Source organism: Epinephelus fuscoguttatus, linkage group LG6 (assembly GCF_011397635.1).
Source record: "Epinephelus fuscoguttatus linkage group LG6, E.fuscoguttatus.final_Chr_v1".
Lineage (NCBI taxonomy): Eukaryota > Metazoa > Chordata > Actinopteri > Perciformes > Serranidae > Epinephelus > Epinephelus fuscoguttatus.
This window is the reverse complement of record NC_064757.1, coordinates 47,055,615-47,073,694: the sequence shown is the minus strand read 5'-3', so window position 1 is coordinate 47,073,694 and position 18,080 is coordinate 47,055,615. Positions and strand designations below refer to the sequence as shown.

Here is an 18,080-nt window from a genome sequence, read left to right as displayed (position 1 = left end):
ATATATATAGGCTATATATAGTTCACAGTTCACCACTGGAGAGTACCCGTCCGTCCGTCCGTCCATCCAGGTGATTGGTGAAGGGAGAGTATCATACATGGTGAAATATGCAGTGTTGGATATTATCAAAAAACTACTGATGTACTCTTCTGCAATTATTTATGTATGTGTGTATCTATCTATCTATCTATCTATCTATCTGTCTATCTATATATATATGTGTGTGTGTGTGTATATGTTCTAGCGAACCTCTGTCGGATCAGCTCCCGGAAAATTGCCTTCTTTAACATTTTTTATCCACTTTTAACTGGCATACTCTTGGTAAACTGTTTTTACCCTTTACACTAGCTCATGCCCTGCGCTAGCTAGCCAGCTAACGTTAGCATGTTTTTAGCATTAGCTAGCTTGTTTTTAGCATTGCTGCTAACACTACTCATCTGTTGAAGCACCTAACGTTACTGGAAAGTGACCGGGACTCAATGCCCCTCCAACGCCCTCGGGCTTCTACTAACCCAGACAATTACTCTCTGCAACAGGCCCTCTTACTGGGCCCCTGCCATTACGACACTCTCCATGGCTCCACCACCTCTCCATCTGGCTGCGTCAACTGCACTGTCTTTGCTGAGAAGGTCACTGAGCTGGAACAATGTATTTCCACACTTTGCAAGGTCTGTGAAGCCGAACTGCAAATGGACACCATCATCATCAAGCAGCCCCTTCACACACTCCACCACACCACCCAGCTTGACAATAGATTTGATATCCTTGCCCTGCAAGATTTCCCTCCCCTACCAGCTGAACCCCAACCTTCACCACCGTCTTCCCCACAGTCCAACAACGCACCGTCACTTCAGTCCCCCCCTCAGTGCCCTGCTGTCCCTGGAGCTCGCCGCCTTTCCATCCCGCACTTCACACCGGCACTGCAGCGTTCTCCTGCCTCATCTTCCACCTGCGCCTCTCCACCTGCTCTGTCACCGCCGTCCAGATCTCCATCAGAACCCTCTCTCCCTTCATCACCACTACCTCCTCGCCCCCTTTTCCCCCCGACTACTCTAATAATTGGAGACTCCGTGACATGAAATGCCAGCTTCTTCAATGCGGTTATGCACTGTTTCCCTGGAGCAACCGTTCCCGTCATTCTTGCTAAACTCCCCAGCATACTCCAAACACTCCCATCATCTGTCCACAGAGTAATCATTCACGTTGGCTGTGTGGATGCTTCCCGCAGACAGTCTGAGATCACCAAAGCAGTTCAGCAAACTATTTCAGTTCCTCTACACCATCGGAAAATCAGTCTTCATAAGTGGCCCACTCTCTCCTCCTGGCTGTGGATATGGAATATTCAGCCATATCATATCCCTCCACACGTGGCTTCAATCTGCCTGCAAAACACACTCCATGAACTTCATAGACAATTTCAATCTGTTCTGGGGCCGAAAATCCTTTGTCAAACCCAACGGTTTCTACCTGAACAAACTGGGAAGCCGCATATTAGCAGCTAACTTGCAGCACACTGTTCACAATAAACCACGTAACTGACTGTTTACACTCCCCATGCAGTGTCTCCCCTTCTTCCTCTACGGTCCCAACTCAGAACACCACCACTTTCCACAGCTGCCCCTACAGGCCCCAGCTGTCTCTCCCTTCTCCTGCTGCTCCCTACACCATTCAGCCTGTTAACTCTGTTAGATCTCACCATCCCTGTAACTGCCTCAATTCTGCTAACAAAAGCAACCTCATCAACTTAAAATGCAATAACCCTTCTACAAATTTTCCCATTTAGCCCATTATAACTATCAGACCTCCCATCCCCAAAACAGAAATGCAAAACAAGTTAAGAAAAAAATCCATCGCAACCTCTGCCTGCTCCCCCACTCCTTACAGTCTCTCACACAACAACATCCTCCCAAGCTGGCTCTCCAAAACACTCGTTCAGTTAACAAAAAAGTACTCATCTTAAACGATTTCATAACTGACAATAATCTGGACTTCCTCTGTCTCACCGAAACGTGGCACAGCCATCTGGACTATTTCACACTCAACCAAGCCACCCCCGCTGGATACACAAATATTGATCAACCCCGTCTCACTGGACGAGGCGGCGGTGTTGCTTCAATCCACAAAAGACCCTCAAAATCAACACTATATCCACTCCTTCTGTATAGTCATTTGATAACATTGCTCAAACTCCATGGCCCCACCCCCTTGTCACTGCTATGATCTACCAACCCCTCAAACCACATCCATCTTTTCTCTTTTCAGATTTTGTCACACATCTCTCAGCCATCCCACCTTCAGTTTTACTACTAGGCGACCTTAACTTCCATATTGACAACACTAACTGTAAACAAGCCTCTGATTTTCTGGAACTCCTCGACTCCCTCAATCTCACGCAGCATGTCAACTTCCTCAGCCACTCCCACGGCCACACCCTGGATTTAGTCTGCTCCACTAGTCTCACCATCCAACAACTCTCCACCATCAACCTCCACTTCTCCGACCACCTGGCTATCATCATGGAAATCCACCTCCCGAAGCCTTTCCAAAGAAAAATGTACAATATCCTTTAGAAACCTCAAATCCATCTCTCCACATGATGTCTCAGCATCTCTCTCTGCCACCCTGTCTACATCCCCTCCCCCACGATCTGATGACTTCAATGACCTTGTCAACCACTATAACAACACTCTCTCCTCCTGCCTTGATCAATTAGTTCCCATCAAACCAAAACTGTTTCATTTAGACACTCAGCCCCCTGGTTCACCCCTGAACTCCACCAGCTGAAATTGCGTAAGCACCAGCTTGAAAGACTCCACAAAAAAAAAAAAAAAAAAACACTCATAGTTCATCTTCAAGCATCCACTGACCACCTTTGTAAGGAAAAAATGCTCAACTTCAGCAAACACTGAAATGAAGAGAGTCGGAGAACCATGGAGAAAAGTTACAGCCAATGGGATCACTTTAATTGCAGAACTCAGTATACAGGTTGCAGGTACAACAGCACACCAGTAGAAACAGCAACACAGCGAAACAGCCCTGAACAGTCACCCTTCAAATGATTTTATAATGGGCGTCTGCTCATTCATATGCATGTGTGTGTGTGTGTGTGTGTGTGTATGTGTGTGTGAACACGCTTGGGTCGTATTCCCTGGGAATCTAGAGTTCTCCTGATTTCCTACTTATTCCTAGAGCTGGACTTAGTGCGTCAATATTACCTGGCTTCTTTGTCTCTCTGGCAAAAACAACTGTTCCTATTGCAAAACTTGGCACATCTGTTACATCGGCCAGGTCACCCTAAGCCAGAACTTTCTACCTCATTTGACCTCCCAAGGCTTGACTTACGCACAAATACTCAAATTATCAAAACACCTCTTATGGGTCCTTTTTGCTGCCAAATCTGATATTTGACCAGCTGCTTCCTAAACCTTGTGTAACTGATCTTACTTTTTCACCTTTAGTATAAAATGATACATTATCTGCCTCTACATAGTCCCTCCTCTTTATGATTTTATCATAAATTACTCGCAGAGATAATGTATGGTACACCTATGCTTGTATGAATATGAGTAGGATATATGGCACTGTAACTCTAACCAGTGTTCCTTACTAACATGAATATATGTACGAAAGTCTTGAACTTGAATATGATGATGCATAAGAAAACATACGATATGGTGATATATGAACTTAACATGAGTATATGATATTACATCAAACACTGAACATATTTTATCATCTGTCAACATTCAACTGATGGAGGCGAAAAACTTAGCAGCTGTTTAATCCAGGAAAAGCAGATGAATCTTAAACAGATTGATCAAATACATCAAACAACAGAATACAACTTACTCATTAGAATATGATGGAATCACAGAAATCATTTTGAATTATATGCATAACTTGCTAAATTGAAATCAGAATACATTTCCCTCTCGTAAAATTGTTTGGGACGCCAATTATGTAAGGAAAAAATGCTAAACTTCAGCAAACACTGAAATGAAGAGACTCGGAGAACCACAGAGAAAAGTTACAGCCAACGGGATCACTTTAATTGCAGAACTCAGTATACAATTTGTAGGTACAACAATACACCAGTAGAAACAGCAACACAGCGAAACAGCCCAAAACTGTGCAAAACCGCCCTCAACACTGCCCGCTCTGCCTACTTTTCAAACTTCATCCACGATGGGTGTGGTTACATGATGGCTTCTCATTCAGAATGAAATAAATCTGAATGAAATCATTCGGAATTAAAGTTTTTCCAGGTAGTTTACATGAGAAATATTCATTCTGAATGAGGGTTTACAGGGAGATCAGTTTAATCACCTTTTTTTGGGTCAGTGCAAGGTTTGGGGCAGGGAAGGTTTCTGATTGGATAGGGGGCAGGGTGGATGTTACGTGTAACGGAAGGAAAAACTGTAGTCCTCGCTCCGGATAACAAGATGCTTGACGACGCCATTCTTAGTGCCTTTTTCAGGCTTGTTCTGCTTATATTCTTGAAGCAGCAGTACGACAACAACCTTGTTCTGCTAATGCTTCATCTGTTGAGTAGGAGAAGGGAGGTAGAAGGTCGAAAAAGGGAGATAGAAGACCGTGCTGTGGAGAATGGAAACTGGTGACTGCAACGAGTCCGTCTGCTCTGTCTCAGCCTGTTGCTATGCACGCTGTATACGTCATTGCGCCAGAAGGGCAAGGAAACGAGCGTGCGCAGAAAGAGCAGAATGGCTGGAATCGGGTAGGAGGTGTATACAAGACAGAAAAATTCTTCCATTCGGGTTCTGAAAAGGAATATTCCACTCCTGTGCACCCGATTAGATTTTCTTTCGGGTTGGCTTTTTTCATTCAGGTTGAGGTGTTTACAAGGAGCATATCTATTCGGGTAGGGCTTCCAACCCGAATGCAAAAGGAATACATGGCTCCATGTAAACGCACGTACTGGCTCCAATAACCAAAAGGCTCTTTTTTCCGCCATCAACAAACTCCTCAATCCCAGTGACAACATTTCAAATTCATTCACCACTAAAAAATGCAATTCTTTCCTCTCTTTCTTCCAATCCAAAATTGATACCATCTACAGTTCCCTATCCTCCTCCCCCATCACCCATTCCTCCTCGCTCCCCCTGCTTCTCTTATCACCTCTCTACTCTCTAGATTTTCTCCCCGTCTCTCCAGCTGATTTTTCCAAAATCATTTCAACCATGAAAGCCTTCACCTGCATCCTAGATCCCATCCCATCCTAGATCCCATCCCATCCTAGTTCCCATCCTATCTTCCTTCCATCATCCTCCCCATTTATATCTGGGATTAACAACTCCTCCCTCAACTTTTCCACCGTTCCCCCATCACTGAAACTGGCTGCTGTAACCCCCATCATCAAGAAACCTGGACTCAACCCTGACAGTATCAATAACTTCCAGCCCATTTCCAACCTCCCATTCCTTTCTAAACTCCTGGATCATGCTGTCACCTCACAAATCAAAGCCCATCTCACCAATGACGACCTCAACGAACAATTTCAATATGGATTCGATACCCACCACAGCACTGAAACTGTCCTCCTCAAAGTAACAAATGACCTTCTCCTCTCCTCAGACTCCGGCCAACTCTTCATCCTCATTCTTCTGGACCTCACTGCTGCCTTTGATACCATTAACCACTCCATCTTAACTCTGCCGCCTACAATCTCTCCTCAGCATCACAGATGAGCCCTCACCTGGCTCCAATCACACCTTACTGAAAGGAAGCAATTCATCTTCATCAACAACTGCTCCTCCTCAACTGCCCCCCTGTCCCAAGGTGTTCCCCAGGGTTTGGTGTTTGGTCCTCTCCATCCTCTACCTTCTCCCCCTCGGTCAGATCATCCGTTGTCACGGCCTCCATTTCCACTGTTACGCTGATGACATCCAGCTCTACATCTCCGTCAAATCCATCACTTCTCAGACCCACTCCACCCTCTCAAACTGTCTCTGATATCAGACACTGGATGCAAACAAATCTCAAACTCAACTCTCATCCATCCACCCCCATCTGTAACAGGTAGACATATGTCAATCAATCAATCAATCAATCAATTTTATTTATAAAGCCCAATATCACAAATCATAATTTGCCTCACAGGGCTTTACAGCATACGACATCCCTCTGTCCTTTGGACCCTCACATATGTCCCTTTGTCTCCTCCACCCACCCTTGTCTGTAACAGGTGGACAGGTGTCCCTTTGTCTCATCCATTCACCCCGTCTGCAACAGGTGGACTGGCGTCCCTTTGTCTCATCCATCCACCCATCTCTAACAGGTGGATGGGTGTCCCTTTGTCTCATCCGTCCACCCCGTCTGTAACAGGTTGATGGGTGTCCCTTTGTCTCATTGATTCCAAAAAGCATCAGGCTTGTTTCAATGTTCCTTCACAAACCTGTGAGTCTGAATGTAGTGGTGAGGACACAACAAAGGTTTTCTTCTGATGAGTCTTCCATGAAGATCATACCTGTCCAGGTTTGTCTGCACAGTAGAACAGTGCACCACCACTCTTCCTTTCTAACAATCCTACGAGCAGCTCTCTCACAGTTTTCAGCTTGACCTCCACAGTTCCTGTTAACTGCCATTTCTTAATAACATGACCAAGTGAGGAAACAGCTCCCTGAAAACACTTTATCTTCTTCTAGTCTTCATCAGGTCTTTCAGTTTTCAGAGTGCTAGGCAGCTGTTTAGATGAGCCCATGGCTGCTGATTGTTGGGACAAGGTTTATTCATAAAGCTTTGTAATTTACATATATGGAGAACAGTGGACCCAGTATGGAACCCTGAGGCACACCTTTTGATACAGGAAGCAAACTGGACATGTGTTTTATCTGAGGAGTAATTTGTGAACCAACAAACAGTACGTCCATGAAACACCAGTATAACAGAGTCTGTCCATCAGGGTGATGTGGTTAACTGATGAATCAAGAAAGAGGGTGGAGCAGTAGTTTTTACAGTCCGATGATGCCATTCATCACTTTGACAGAAGCAGTTGTTCTGTATTGTTTTCTAAAGTCTGACTGATGTGGTGATAAAAATAAAAATTCAATTCTCCACGTTGTTCATAAAGAAGTTTTTCAAGGACTGAAACACATGATTCAGAGATCAGCCTGTACCTGTGGAACCTCCTCCACCCAGCACCCAGAGTGACGATGTTTACACATTCCTTATGTTCAGAAACACTTTCACGTTGTTTTGGTTCTATAGAGTGGTTCTACCTGAGGCTTTGGTTTTATAGAGGGGTTCTAACTGAGGCCTTGGTTCTCTACAGTGGTTCTACCTGAGGCCTTGGTTCTATACAGCGGTTCTACCAGAGGACTCTCGGCTGCGTTTGTCTGTCTGAAATAACCCATACTTGTTTGGCTTTAAGTGGTGCGAAGGATTGTGGTTAGAACTCTTTCCTGTTGATGACAGGAAGTCGTCATCAGATGAGGGTTAGACCAGAGAATTTAGGAGGTGTAACTGACCACATGTTGAGTTCTCCTCTGGTTCTCTTTGGTTCCACTTTGGTTCTCTGTGGTCTCAACATGTTGTTGTTCTTCTTCTTCTGCAGGTCAGAACGAAGGTACTCTGTCAATGGTGGAGGGGGAACTACTTTCTGTGGTGGAAGAGGACAAGGGTGACGGTTGGACCAGAGTGCGGAGGAACCTGGAGGAGGAGGGATACGTCCCCACCTCCTACATCAAAGTCTTCCTGGACAGCAGTGCCAAAGGTGCCATGACCTACATCTGACCTTCACATGACCTTCATACGACCTACATCTGACCTTCATACAACCTACATCTGACCTTCAAATGACCTTCACACGACCTACATGTGACCTTCACATGACGTTTATACGACCTATGTCTGACCTCAGTTTTAATTCAATTCAATGTTACTCTCAATGACCTTGATATGACTTTTTAATATGACTTTTAAGTGACCTCTACACAGATGTCGGTCTTTGACTTCCAGATGAACTTGACCCCTCCCCTCCTGATGACCTCTGTGACCTTTGAACTCTGAATGTCGACACGTGTATGTGCTCTGCCTGTCTGTGTGCCGAACCCTACCTGTTGTTTTTCTGAAAACTTCACACCAGTGTGACACACCTGTCTACCTGTAGGACAGGTGTCCCTCATCTCAGGCCCCGCCTCCATGGGGGCATGATCGACATACGTCTGTCTATTAGAGAACCACCTGCATTGATTTATTAATTTATTTTCTTCAGTTGACTGATTGATTATTAAAAGTGAAAAAGGTCAAAGGGGACGTCTCAGATGTCTCAAACATCTTAAAGTCTTTTCTGTCCAAAACTCTGAAGATGTTTATTTAACTGTGATAAAATCAAGAAAAACAAAAGGTTAATTTTGATAAAAGATCTGAATAAACAAAAACTAATAAAAAAAAACATCTGTTTCAGAAACATACCCTTGAGAGTTGTAAAAACCCTTTTAATCTGATTTTATTTTTTCTGTGAATTCAGACACAGGATGAGTTCAGATTTAGAGTTCAGTGTTTGAGCTGCAGACGACCGCAGTCTGACTTCCTGTCTCACTCTACCAGCTCTAACATATCTACCTGTCTGTCTGTCTGTCTGTCCTCCTCTGTCTGTCTCTCTGTCCTTCTGTCCCTCTGTCTGCATCTTGTAGGCTTTGTGCAGAGTAGTCGGCTAGTCTAGCACAGTAATCGACCAGTGAGGACGTCTCGCCACAGGAAGTGATGTAAAGGAAAAGGTTCTGAGGAAGTCGGGTAACAGCTTCTCATTGGACAGTTTAACTCTTCCGATATCTAAGCCAATCAGATGACAGACTGCTGTCAATACACGATGAAAGAGATGTTCTGCCAGTGATTGACTGAGATCAGATATTAGACAGGTCCCAAACACAGATCATGTGTCAGATCAGACATTAGACAGGTCCCACATACAAACTGTGTCAGATGAGATATTAGACAGGTCCCAGTCATTATCAGACAGTTATCTCAGATGAAATCTGAAAGAATCCACGTTAACGACCAGTTTAATTTTCAGTGAAGAAAATAAATTAAAATAAATGTATTAAACTTACTTTCATGTTTCAGCCAGAGATGATTCTTTAATTTTTTTGTGCTTTAATTTTTTTTTTTATCTCATTCAATTTTTTTTGTTGTAATTTATCACTTCAAATATTTCTCTGACAATCTGACCTGAGATCAGTTTAATGTGTCACAGACCTGAGATCAGTTTAACGTGTCACAGACCTGAGATGAATGTTTTTGTGACCAAAAACAAAATGGCAGACACTCCTTTCTGTAGAGAGACTGAAATAAAGAAACATCTAGTTTTGTCAATGCAGTGATATCACAGGGTGTGTCCCCACATGGTGACATCACTGTGACACTGCTGTGAGGTCATGTGACTGTGTGAAGTTTTCAAAATGTAAATATGAACCGTAGCTGCACAGGTGTAGCCCCAACCCCTGTTTACCTGCTGATATTAGCCCCACCCCCAGATTAACTTGTGTGTATTAGCCCCGCCCCCGCTTGTTGATCCATGATCGTTATTGATTGTGTGAAATGTGAAACTTTTTTATTTCATAGTGAGAACTTGATCAGTTATTGATTTTTTTATTGAGACGTGAGACTGCTGATCACGCTCTTTTCAACTTCCTGTATGTTAAACTTTCAAAATAAAGTACACTCTGAATCAAACACTGAGTCTGTATCTTGTGTGTCTCTGAAACGCTGTGGCTGAAATATTCAGATTCTGTTAAACACATTTATTTTCCTCGTTATATTTTTCATTTAAAGCTACTGTCAAAAAAAACGATCGAATGACACTAAATTTAATTTGAGTTGAAAAACTTAACAATTTAAATTTAAATATGTTAAAATAAATTTAATTTAAATTAAATATGAAGCAACATTAAAATCATAAACTTTAAAAAACTAAAACTTATTTTGTGTTTGAAGGTTTGAACTTTTGCATCAGCAGATTTTTATGGAAAATAAAAATCTGGTTAGGTGAAGTCCAAATCCTAACCTTAACCCTGCAAACAGAAATGAGTCATGTTTTTATTTCAGTAAAGTGAGAGCCAACCACAGGTGATGACTCTGGACTCAGGAGTAGTTCTAATGTCAGGTGTGAACTGACTCGGGACTCATTGTAGTGTCAGGTGTGAACTGACTTGAGACTCGTAGTATCAGGTATGAACTGACTTGAGACTCGTAGTATCAGGTGTAAACTGACTTGAGACTCATAGTATCAGGTGTGAACTGACTTGGGACTCCTAGTGTCGTGTGAACTGACTCGAGACTTGTATCAGGTGTGAACTGACTTGAGGCTCATAGTATCAGGTGTGAACTGACTTGGGACTCGTAGTGTCGTGTGAACTGACTCGAGACTTGTATCAGGTGTGAACTGACTTGAGACTCGTAGTATCAGGTGTGAACAGACTTGGGACTCATAGTTTCATGTGTGGACTGACTTGAGACATTTAGTGTCATGTGTGAACTGATTAGAGACATGTAGTGTCATGTGTGAACTGACTTGAGACTCTTTTAAACCACTGTGACCACAATGGTGTTGTTCCTTTACCTAAACTGTGTGAAGATTTTGTAAGGTTTTTTATTGGCAAAATCTCCAATATTAGGTCCTCTCTTTCGCCGTCTGCATTAGATCCTGCTGTCTTTCCCATTTGCCCTGCTGTTTTTGACACATTTGAACAAGTGTCTCGCTCAGCTTTAACTGATATTGTCCAGCACCTCAAGCCTTTATACTGTCCTCTTGACAGCATCCCTTTTTAAGGACATTTTCCATATCATTGGGCTTTGTGTTATGGATCTGATAAATTCATCTTTGATGTCTGGATGTGTCCCAGCTGCCTTTAAACACGCTGTGGTCAATATTGTCAAACGCCGCACTAAGATCTAATAAAACAAGTACAGAGACGAGTCCTTTGTCTGAAGCAATCAGAAGGTCATTTGTAATTTTAACTAGAGCTGTCTCAGTGCTATGATGCACTCTAAATCCTGACTGAAATTCCTCAAATAAATTATTATCATGGAGAAAATCACACAGCTGGTCTGCGACTACTTTCTCAAGGATCTTTGACATAAAGGGAAGATTAGATATTGGGTTCTATTTTGGGCCCCCTCCTCTTTTCGATATATATGTTGCCACTGGGATCCATAAGTACAATGTCTCATTTCATTGCTTTGCAGATGACGTACAAATCTATCTGCCTTTAAAAACAAATGAGCAAGCCTCTGTTCAGGTCTTATTAGACTGCCTCAATGATATCCGATCTTGGATGGAAGTGAACTTTCTCTCCATGAATATAAATAAAACTGAGATTATTTTATTTGGCCAACAAAATCTGTTAGATGGGTATGACGGCGCTATTGGCACCCTTAAGTCTCACTGCCACCCTTTTGCAAGGAACCTTGGTGTTATTTTGGACAGTGACTTTAGGTTTGATAAACAGATAAGCTCTATTGTCAAAATGAGCTTCTTCCAGCTAAGACTATTAGCGAAAGTAAAGGCATATCTCCCCAGAAATGATTTTGAGTAAGTTAATCACACCTTTGTTACATCATGCCAAGACTACTGTAACTCTTTGTTTGTTGACCAGTCAGCACTGCGCCGTTTACAGGTAGTCCAAAATGCAGCTACCCGTCTGCTGAGTGGAAAGAAACGGTGTGATCACATTAGTCCTGTCCTTGCATCTTTGCACTGGTTGCCTGTTATTTTTAGGATCCAATTCAAAGTTTTATTGTTTTTAAGTGTTTAAATGGTCTGGCACCATCTTATTTATCAGAGCTTGTACAGCCCCACAGTACTTCTAGAGCACTTAGGTCGTCAAACCAGATGCTTCTGGCAGTACCTCGGTCCAGACCTCTACCTCTACTCGTGGGGACAGAGCCTTCTCAGTGGCGGCCCCAAAGCTGTGGAAAAGCCTACCTTTCCAGGTTAGAGCTGCACGGTCTGTTGCACTTTAAAACATTACTGAAAACCCATCTTTTCTCCTTGACGTTCAGTCCCAACTAGGTGACAATCCTTGGCTTTTACTCTTTTTTTTCGTGTATGATTATATTGTATTTTAATAACTGTATAGCACTTTGGTCAGCTGAGATTGTTTTTAAATGTGCTTTTTAAATAAAGTTTGACTTAACTTGACTTGTCAGGAGAACCTTCAGACGTTTTGTCAGAAGAACCTTCAGATGTTCTGTCAGGAGAACTTTTTTTTTTTTTCAGGAGAACATTCAGATGTTCTGTCAAAAGAACCTTCAGAAGTTCTGTCAGAAGAACCTTTTGATGTTCTTTCAGGAGAAACTTCAGATGTTCTGTCAGAAAAAAAACTTTGCACGTTCTGTCAGGAGAAACTTCAGAAGTTCTGTCAGAAGAACCTTTTGATGTTTTGTCCGGAGAACCTTTTGTTATTTCAGGAGAACATTCAGATGTTCTGTCAAAAGAACCTTTAGAAGTTCTGTCAGAAGAACCTTTTGATGTTTTGTCAGGAGAAACTTCAGATGTTCTGTCAGAAAAAAACCTTTGCACGTTCTGTCAGGAGAACCTTTTGATGTTTTGTCATGAGAGCCTTCAGCAGTTCTGTCAGGAGAACCTTCAGATGTTCTGTCAAAAGAACCTTTTGATGTTCTGTCAGAGGAACCTTTAGACGTTCTGTCAGGAGAACCTCCAGACGTTCTTTCAGGAGAACCTTCTGATGTTCTGTCAGGAGAACCCTTGATTTTCTGTCAGGAGAACCTTCAGAGATCTGTCTGCTTAGGTGTGCTGCTGCTCACAGGTGATGGGGGCGTGGCCTCTGAGAACAAAGGAGCAGGGAAATGTTTGTGGAGGAGGAAGAGGAGGACCGTGGACATTCTGAACTGACTGTTTTTGGAGTTTCCTGGAGCGGGTGGAGACAGCAGTGTAACCAGGTGGGTGGCATGTACAGACAGAGACAGACAGATAGATAGACATGAAGACACATGGAGACAGACAGGAAGACAGACAGATAGACAGACATGAAGACAGGTGGAGACAGACAGACAGACAGACAGGTGGAGACAGACAGGAAGACAGACGGACAGAGAGACAGTTTGTTTCCTGATTTGATGAGTTTGATTTTTTCTGTTTGACGGTTTTTATGTTTTCTATTTTCATAGTTTGAAGTTTGAAAATTTGTTTGTTTCCTCGTTTTGATTTTTGTCATCGGTCATTAAAGTTAAAGTTAGTTAGTCCATACGGATTACTGTTAATTTATTATGGTGATCTGTTCTGTACGACATCTATTGCACGTCTGTCCGTCCTGGAAGAGGGATCCCTCCTCAGTTGCTCTTCCTGAGGTTTCTACCGTTTTTTCCCCGTTAAAGGGTTTTTTGGGGAGTTTTTCCTGATCAGCTGTGAGGGTCATAAGGACAGAGGGATGTTGTATGCTGTAAAGCCCTGTGAGGCAAATTGTGATTTGTGATATTGGGCTTTATAAATAAAATTGATTGATTGAAAGTTACACAAACACGATCATTATTAAAGTTCCTCTAAAAATCTTTTTATTTTATTTTCTGTTTTTTGATTTGAGGAGGAGAAAATATCCTGTCTGAGTTTTATGAAACGTCAACCTGGTTACTTCACTGACCCTCCGTTAACCAGATTAAACTCACTGCAGGTTTTAAATTTAACTTATAACTTTAAAGAAAGGTGATTGTTTTTTAGCTGCAAACATAAAAACAGTACAACAGTCTTTATGTCTGCGGTTGTAACGTTACGAACACACCGCTGATCCAAGCCGTGCGGTGACAACAGATCTGACCGAACCAATCACGTCACATTTTTTTACAGAACAAACCTGAATATAAATATGGTTTCATTTTTTTAGTGAGGTCATCAATACTGACTGAACATGTCTGTGTCCTCTTGTCCATCCATCTGTCCATACCTCTGTCCATCCATCCATCCATCCATCCGTCTTCCATCTGTCTATCCTTCCTTCCGTCTATCAGTCCATCCATCTGTCCGTCCATCTTCCATCTGTCTGTCCTTCTGTCCAACTGTCCGTCCGTCTGTCGGTCTGTCCATCCATCCGTCCATCTTCCATCTGTCTGTCCTTCTGTCCATCCACGCCGACTCTAAGAGACGCTTTAATAAAACTCCACCCCAACAGGTCACTGTTAATCAAGACGTAAATGAGATGTTTCCATCAGACTGCTGTGACATCATCACTGTGGTTAAATGTTCTGATTGGCTTAAGCCTGTTTCAAACTGCAGGTTTATTACAGCTGATAAATCACTGATCAGATCATTAATTAGTCTGTTGGTATTTATCAACGATCATATTCAATCAATAAAATTTATTTCACTTTGATGTGTCCACAGACTGACAGATGTCCATGTGTCCTTCGTAACAGGATGTAAACTCAGGTGTTGAGTTTAAATTTTCTGTTTAAAGTTTCAATGCTGCAGAACAAGACGCTGTCACATCGGTGTGACACAGATCCTTACAGATGAAGTAAAACAAAACCGACAAGTTATCAAACCATCACATTTTACAAAATAGAATAAACTGAAGTTTTTTGTTTTTAATTCCGTGGCTGCTGATTGGCTGACACCTCTGACACGGTTAACTCTTTGATGTCTGTCAGTTTTTTCTTTTAATGGCAGTTTTTGTTCTGACGTTTGGACGTCACATCGAGTAGGACGATAAATTCTCCACTCAGGTTTCTGTGTTTGTGTCAATGTCATCGGATGATCGATGACATGTTGAGAGAGTCGATAGAATCAAACCACAGGGTGTCTGTCTTTAAAACTCTGCTGTCAGTTGACATGTTTATTACACGTCATGTCTCAGATTAAATATTGGTATGAATCAATAATTTTCTGTCACAATGATGGAACGTTGTTTCATTAATATCAGAGATGATCAGGATGATTTTTAAAATTGACTTTAACAAGTTTTAACAGGGTTTCACCATTTAAATTTAAATTTGTTAAAGCAGCTGAAATAAATAAAGATTTAAATGTCAAAGATTTAATATCTGCTGAATTTAACCTGTGAACATGTTCAGACTGAGTCTCTGTGTTTCGTCCCCATCAGATTAAAACTGAACAGTTTTAAAATGTAAAATAAAATTCAGCCTGATGACGAATTAAATAAATGACATGACTGAATATTTGCAACATGTCTTTAGTTTGTTAATCAGTAACAGCTTAATTAAACTGTTGGTTCTCAGTCTGAATTTTATGAGTTATATTTAATATCTGCAGATTCAGTCGTAACAACATCAGGACTGTCCTTCCTCTGACTCAGCTCGTCATCAGTCTGAAACACTGAGATGTAATACAGACGTTCAGCCAGCAGGTGTCGACCTGCATCAAAAGACAACAACCATCTGTCAGTTTATTATCACATTTTTATTGTCATCAGAAAACAAATCAAACATTCAGTGAGAGGATTAAAATGTGTGCACATGAATAAGAGACACAAGATTATGAGAGAAATAAAGTTCATGTTAAAATCAAACAGACGACATCATAGATTTAAACTACAGACTCTGATTCATCTTTAAATTAAAAACAAAACAATACATTCAAATGTTTAAAAAACTAAACCAGGTTAAAATATTTAAATTATACTGTAAACAGTCACTGAGACATTTTCTTCACAGTCGTTAAATCATTTTCTGTTTTTATTATGTTCCTGTGAAAAATAACCAAATGTTCCTGAACGCCTCGTCTTCGTCTTCTTCTCTCGCCGGAGTCTTGGTTCCTGTCCAACAACTGTGTGTGTGTGTGTGTGTGTGTGTGTGTGTGTGTCAGATGGTCCTCAGCAGGGTTCACTCACACACTCACACACACACTCTGATGTGCCTGCAGATGGAGATGTTGTTTCCATGACGACCAAATGAGGAAACTGATGATTAATTTAGAGACATTTTTCTCCTCCATCTGTCTCTTCTTCTTCTTCTTCTTCTTCTTGTTTTTGTGTCTCATTCAGACTTTGTGACCTTTGACCTGATCGGATCATCAATCTGATCAATACCTGAGTGTTTGTGTTCACCGAGCAGCTGACTGGTAACCTGTCGAAATTTACCTGTCAAAGGTTTCAGGTGAATGTCTCCTGTGAAGTACCCTAATTGTATTTTAGACGAACGTCATCATCACCATCACCACCATCACCATCATCCCCACCACCATCATCATCATCTCACTGATCACTGTGGTAATCAAAACATATTCCTACTGACTGTTTGTTTCATGACATTTATTCTGAGCACAAATACAAACTGGTCCTGTGAAAGTAAAACTGGTCCTGTGGAGGTCAGATGGGTCCTGTGAAGATCAAACTTGTCCTATAGAGGTCAACTGGTTGTGTGGAGCTCCAACTGGTCCTGTGGAGGTCAAACAGGTCCTGTGGAGGTCAGATGGGTCCTGTGAAGGTCAAACTTGTCCTATAGAGGTCAACTGGTCGTGTGGAGCTCCAACTGGTCCTGTGGAGGTCAAACAGGTCCTGTGGAGGTCAGATGGGTCCTGTGAAGGTCAACTGGTCCTGTGGAGCTCCAACTGGCCTGTGGAGGTCAAACAGGTCCTGTGGAAGTCAAATGGATCCTGTGAAGGTCAAATTTGTCCTATAGAGGTCAACTGGTCCCGTGGAAGTCAAACTGATCTGAGACTTTATGGCACAAGCCAAGTGTTGTAGCCCACACTATTTAAAAGTTACAAGCAAGAAGAAGACGAAACCAAAAGTCAGCGAGGTGGAAAATGACCTCCATCCATCAACCTTTGAATGTGAGAGCACTTCAGGATCAAAGACAGCTGCAGAGACATCCTGGTGGGTGGAGGACAGTGACATCCAGCACAGTCCTTAGAAAGCACCAAGGGCGCAGAAATGTGCCTGGAAGCAGGTGAAGAGGGTGAAGCCTGGGGCGTGTAACCAACGTGTGCAGGATATCCTGCAGCATCCTCGCCACTGAGGAGGAAGCAGAAGGTAACACCGCATGTCAGCTGGGAAAGAGACGAGTGATGGGCGGGAACCCAAAGTGAACTGGCCTCAGGCCGGCGAGAAAGAAGTCCATATGGACAACTGTTAATTCAGATCTGATCGGCTGAAAGATACGGCTGACAAGAAGCTGGACAAAATTTAATGTATGTTTGTGAGGTTCTCTTGATTTTAAGGTTTTAAAGAAAACGTCTTAAAATTCATTCCTGTGACGAAAACAAGGTTAAATTGTTCTTTTTAAAGTTTATATTATTATTTAAGATATAAACTTTAATCTGACTGGATGAGTGAAGACCTGAACATTCACAGAGACTTTCCTCTCTGTCTCATCGATAGTTCAAACAACCAGAGACCGAACAGAACAATGTCCAAACATCAGGGAGAAGAAAACACTGAATTTGTCGACAAAGAAGCCTACAAAGTTTGATTTTTAAAAAATAATAATAAAATTAAAGATGTTAGTAAGTAACATCTATCAGGGTCCACGCAGATTATAAATACTTTAATAGTTTTTTCTTTTTTAACTGATGAGAAAAAAACTGTTGTAAAATGATTTATGGAGGTCGTTATTTCACGCTGATGTATATAAATGTACTTTCAGAAACATTTGATGTGACTCATGACCTGTGAAAACTTGTTTCACTCCATTTGTATTGAATTTTGATTTTGTTCAGGATCTGGGATGTGTGTCTGTTATTTGTGTTATTTTTTTACACAAACTGCTATGAGAAAAAAATCAGATTCAGATTTAAACTCCTTACATTAAAAGACAAAAACCTCACAGACTGAACAAATCAACTGGTCAGTAACGCTCACACAGTAGATTTTTACTGAATGAATTAAATGAAATTCTTTTTACTTGAGTTGAACTTAGTCGATATTTGAGATTCGTGTCAGGAGAAATTCTAAAAAAAAATCTGCCATGTGGACTTACTGGTGATTTATTTTGATTTTTTGAAGCTTCAAATATGAAATGTTCCCTTTAAAAAAAAAGGGTCTTATGTTCCCCGCTTTCCCCAAAAGGAAATATGTTCCCCGCTTTGTATGGGACCGAGGAACATAGAACCCTTTTTAAGAAAAAGGTCCTATGTTCCCCGCTGTTGCTGG

At 41.8% G+C, this 18,080-nt stretch overlaps 1 protein-coding gene across 2 annotated transcripts in view; it reads left to right on the top strand.

Moving 5' to 3' along the window:
- Positions 1-9,652, top strand: part of fnbp1a (formin binding protein 1a) — a 53,219-nt gene extending 43,567 nt beyond the window's left edge. The window contains exons 15-16 of one of the 2 annotated variants that reach the window (XM_049579730.1): positions 7,571-7,729; positions 8,652-9,652. In XM_049579730.1, the coding sequence (XP_049435687.1) occupies positions 7,571-7,729; positions 8,652-8,680 (188 nt within the window). In that variant the 3' untranslated portion in view covers positions 8,681-9,652. The remainder of the gene's footprint in view (positions 1-7,570; positions 7,730-8,651) is intronic. The other variant, XM_049579731.1, reaches the window with a different exon arrangement.
- The last annotated feature ends 8,428 nt before the right edge of the window (positions 9,653-18,080 follow it).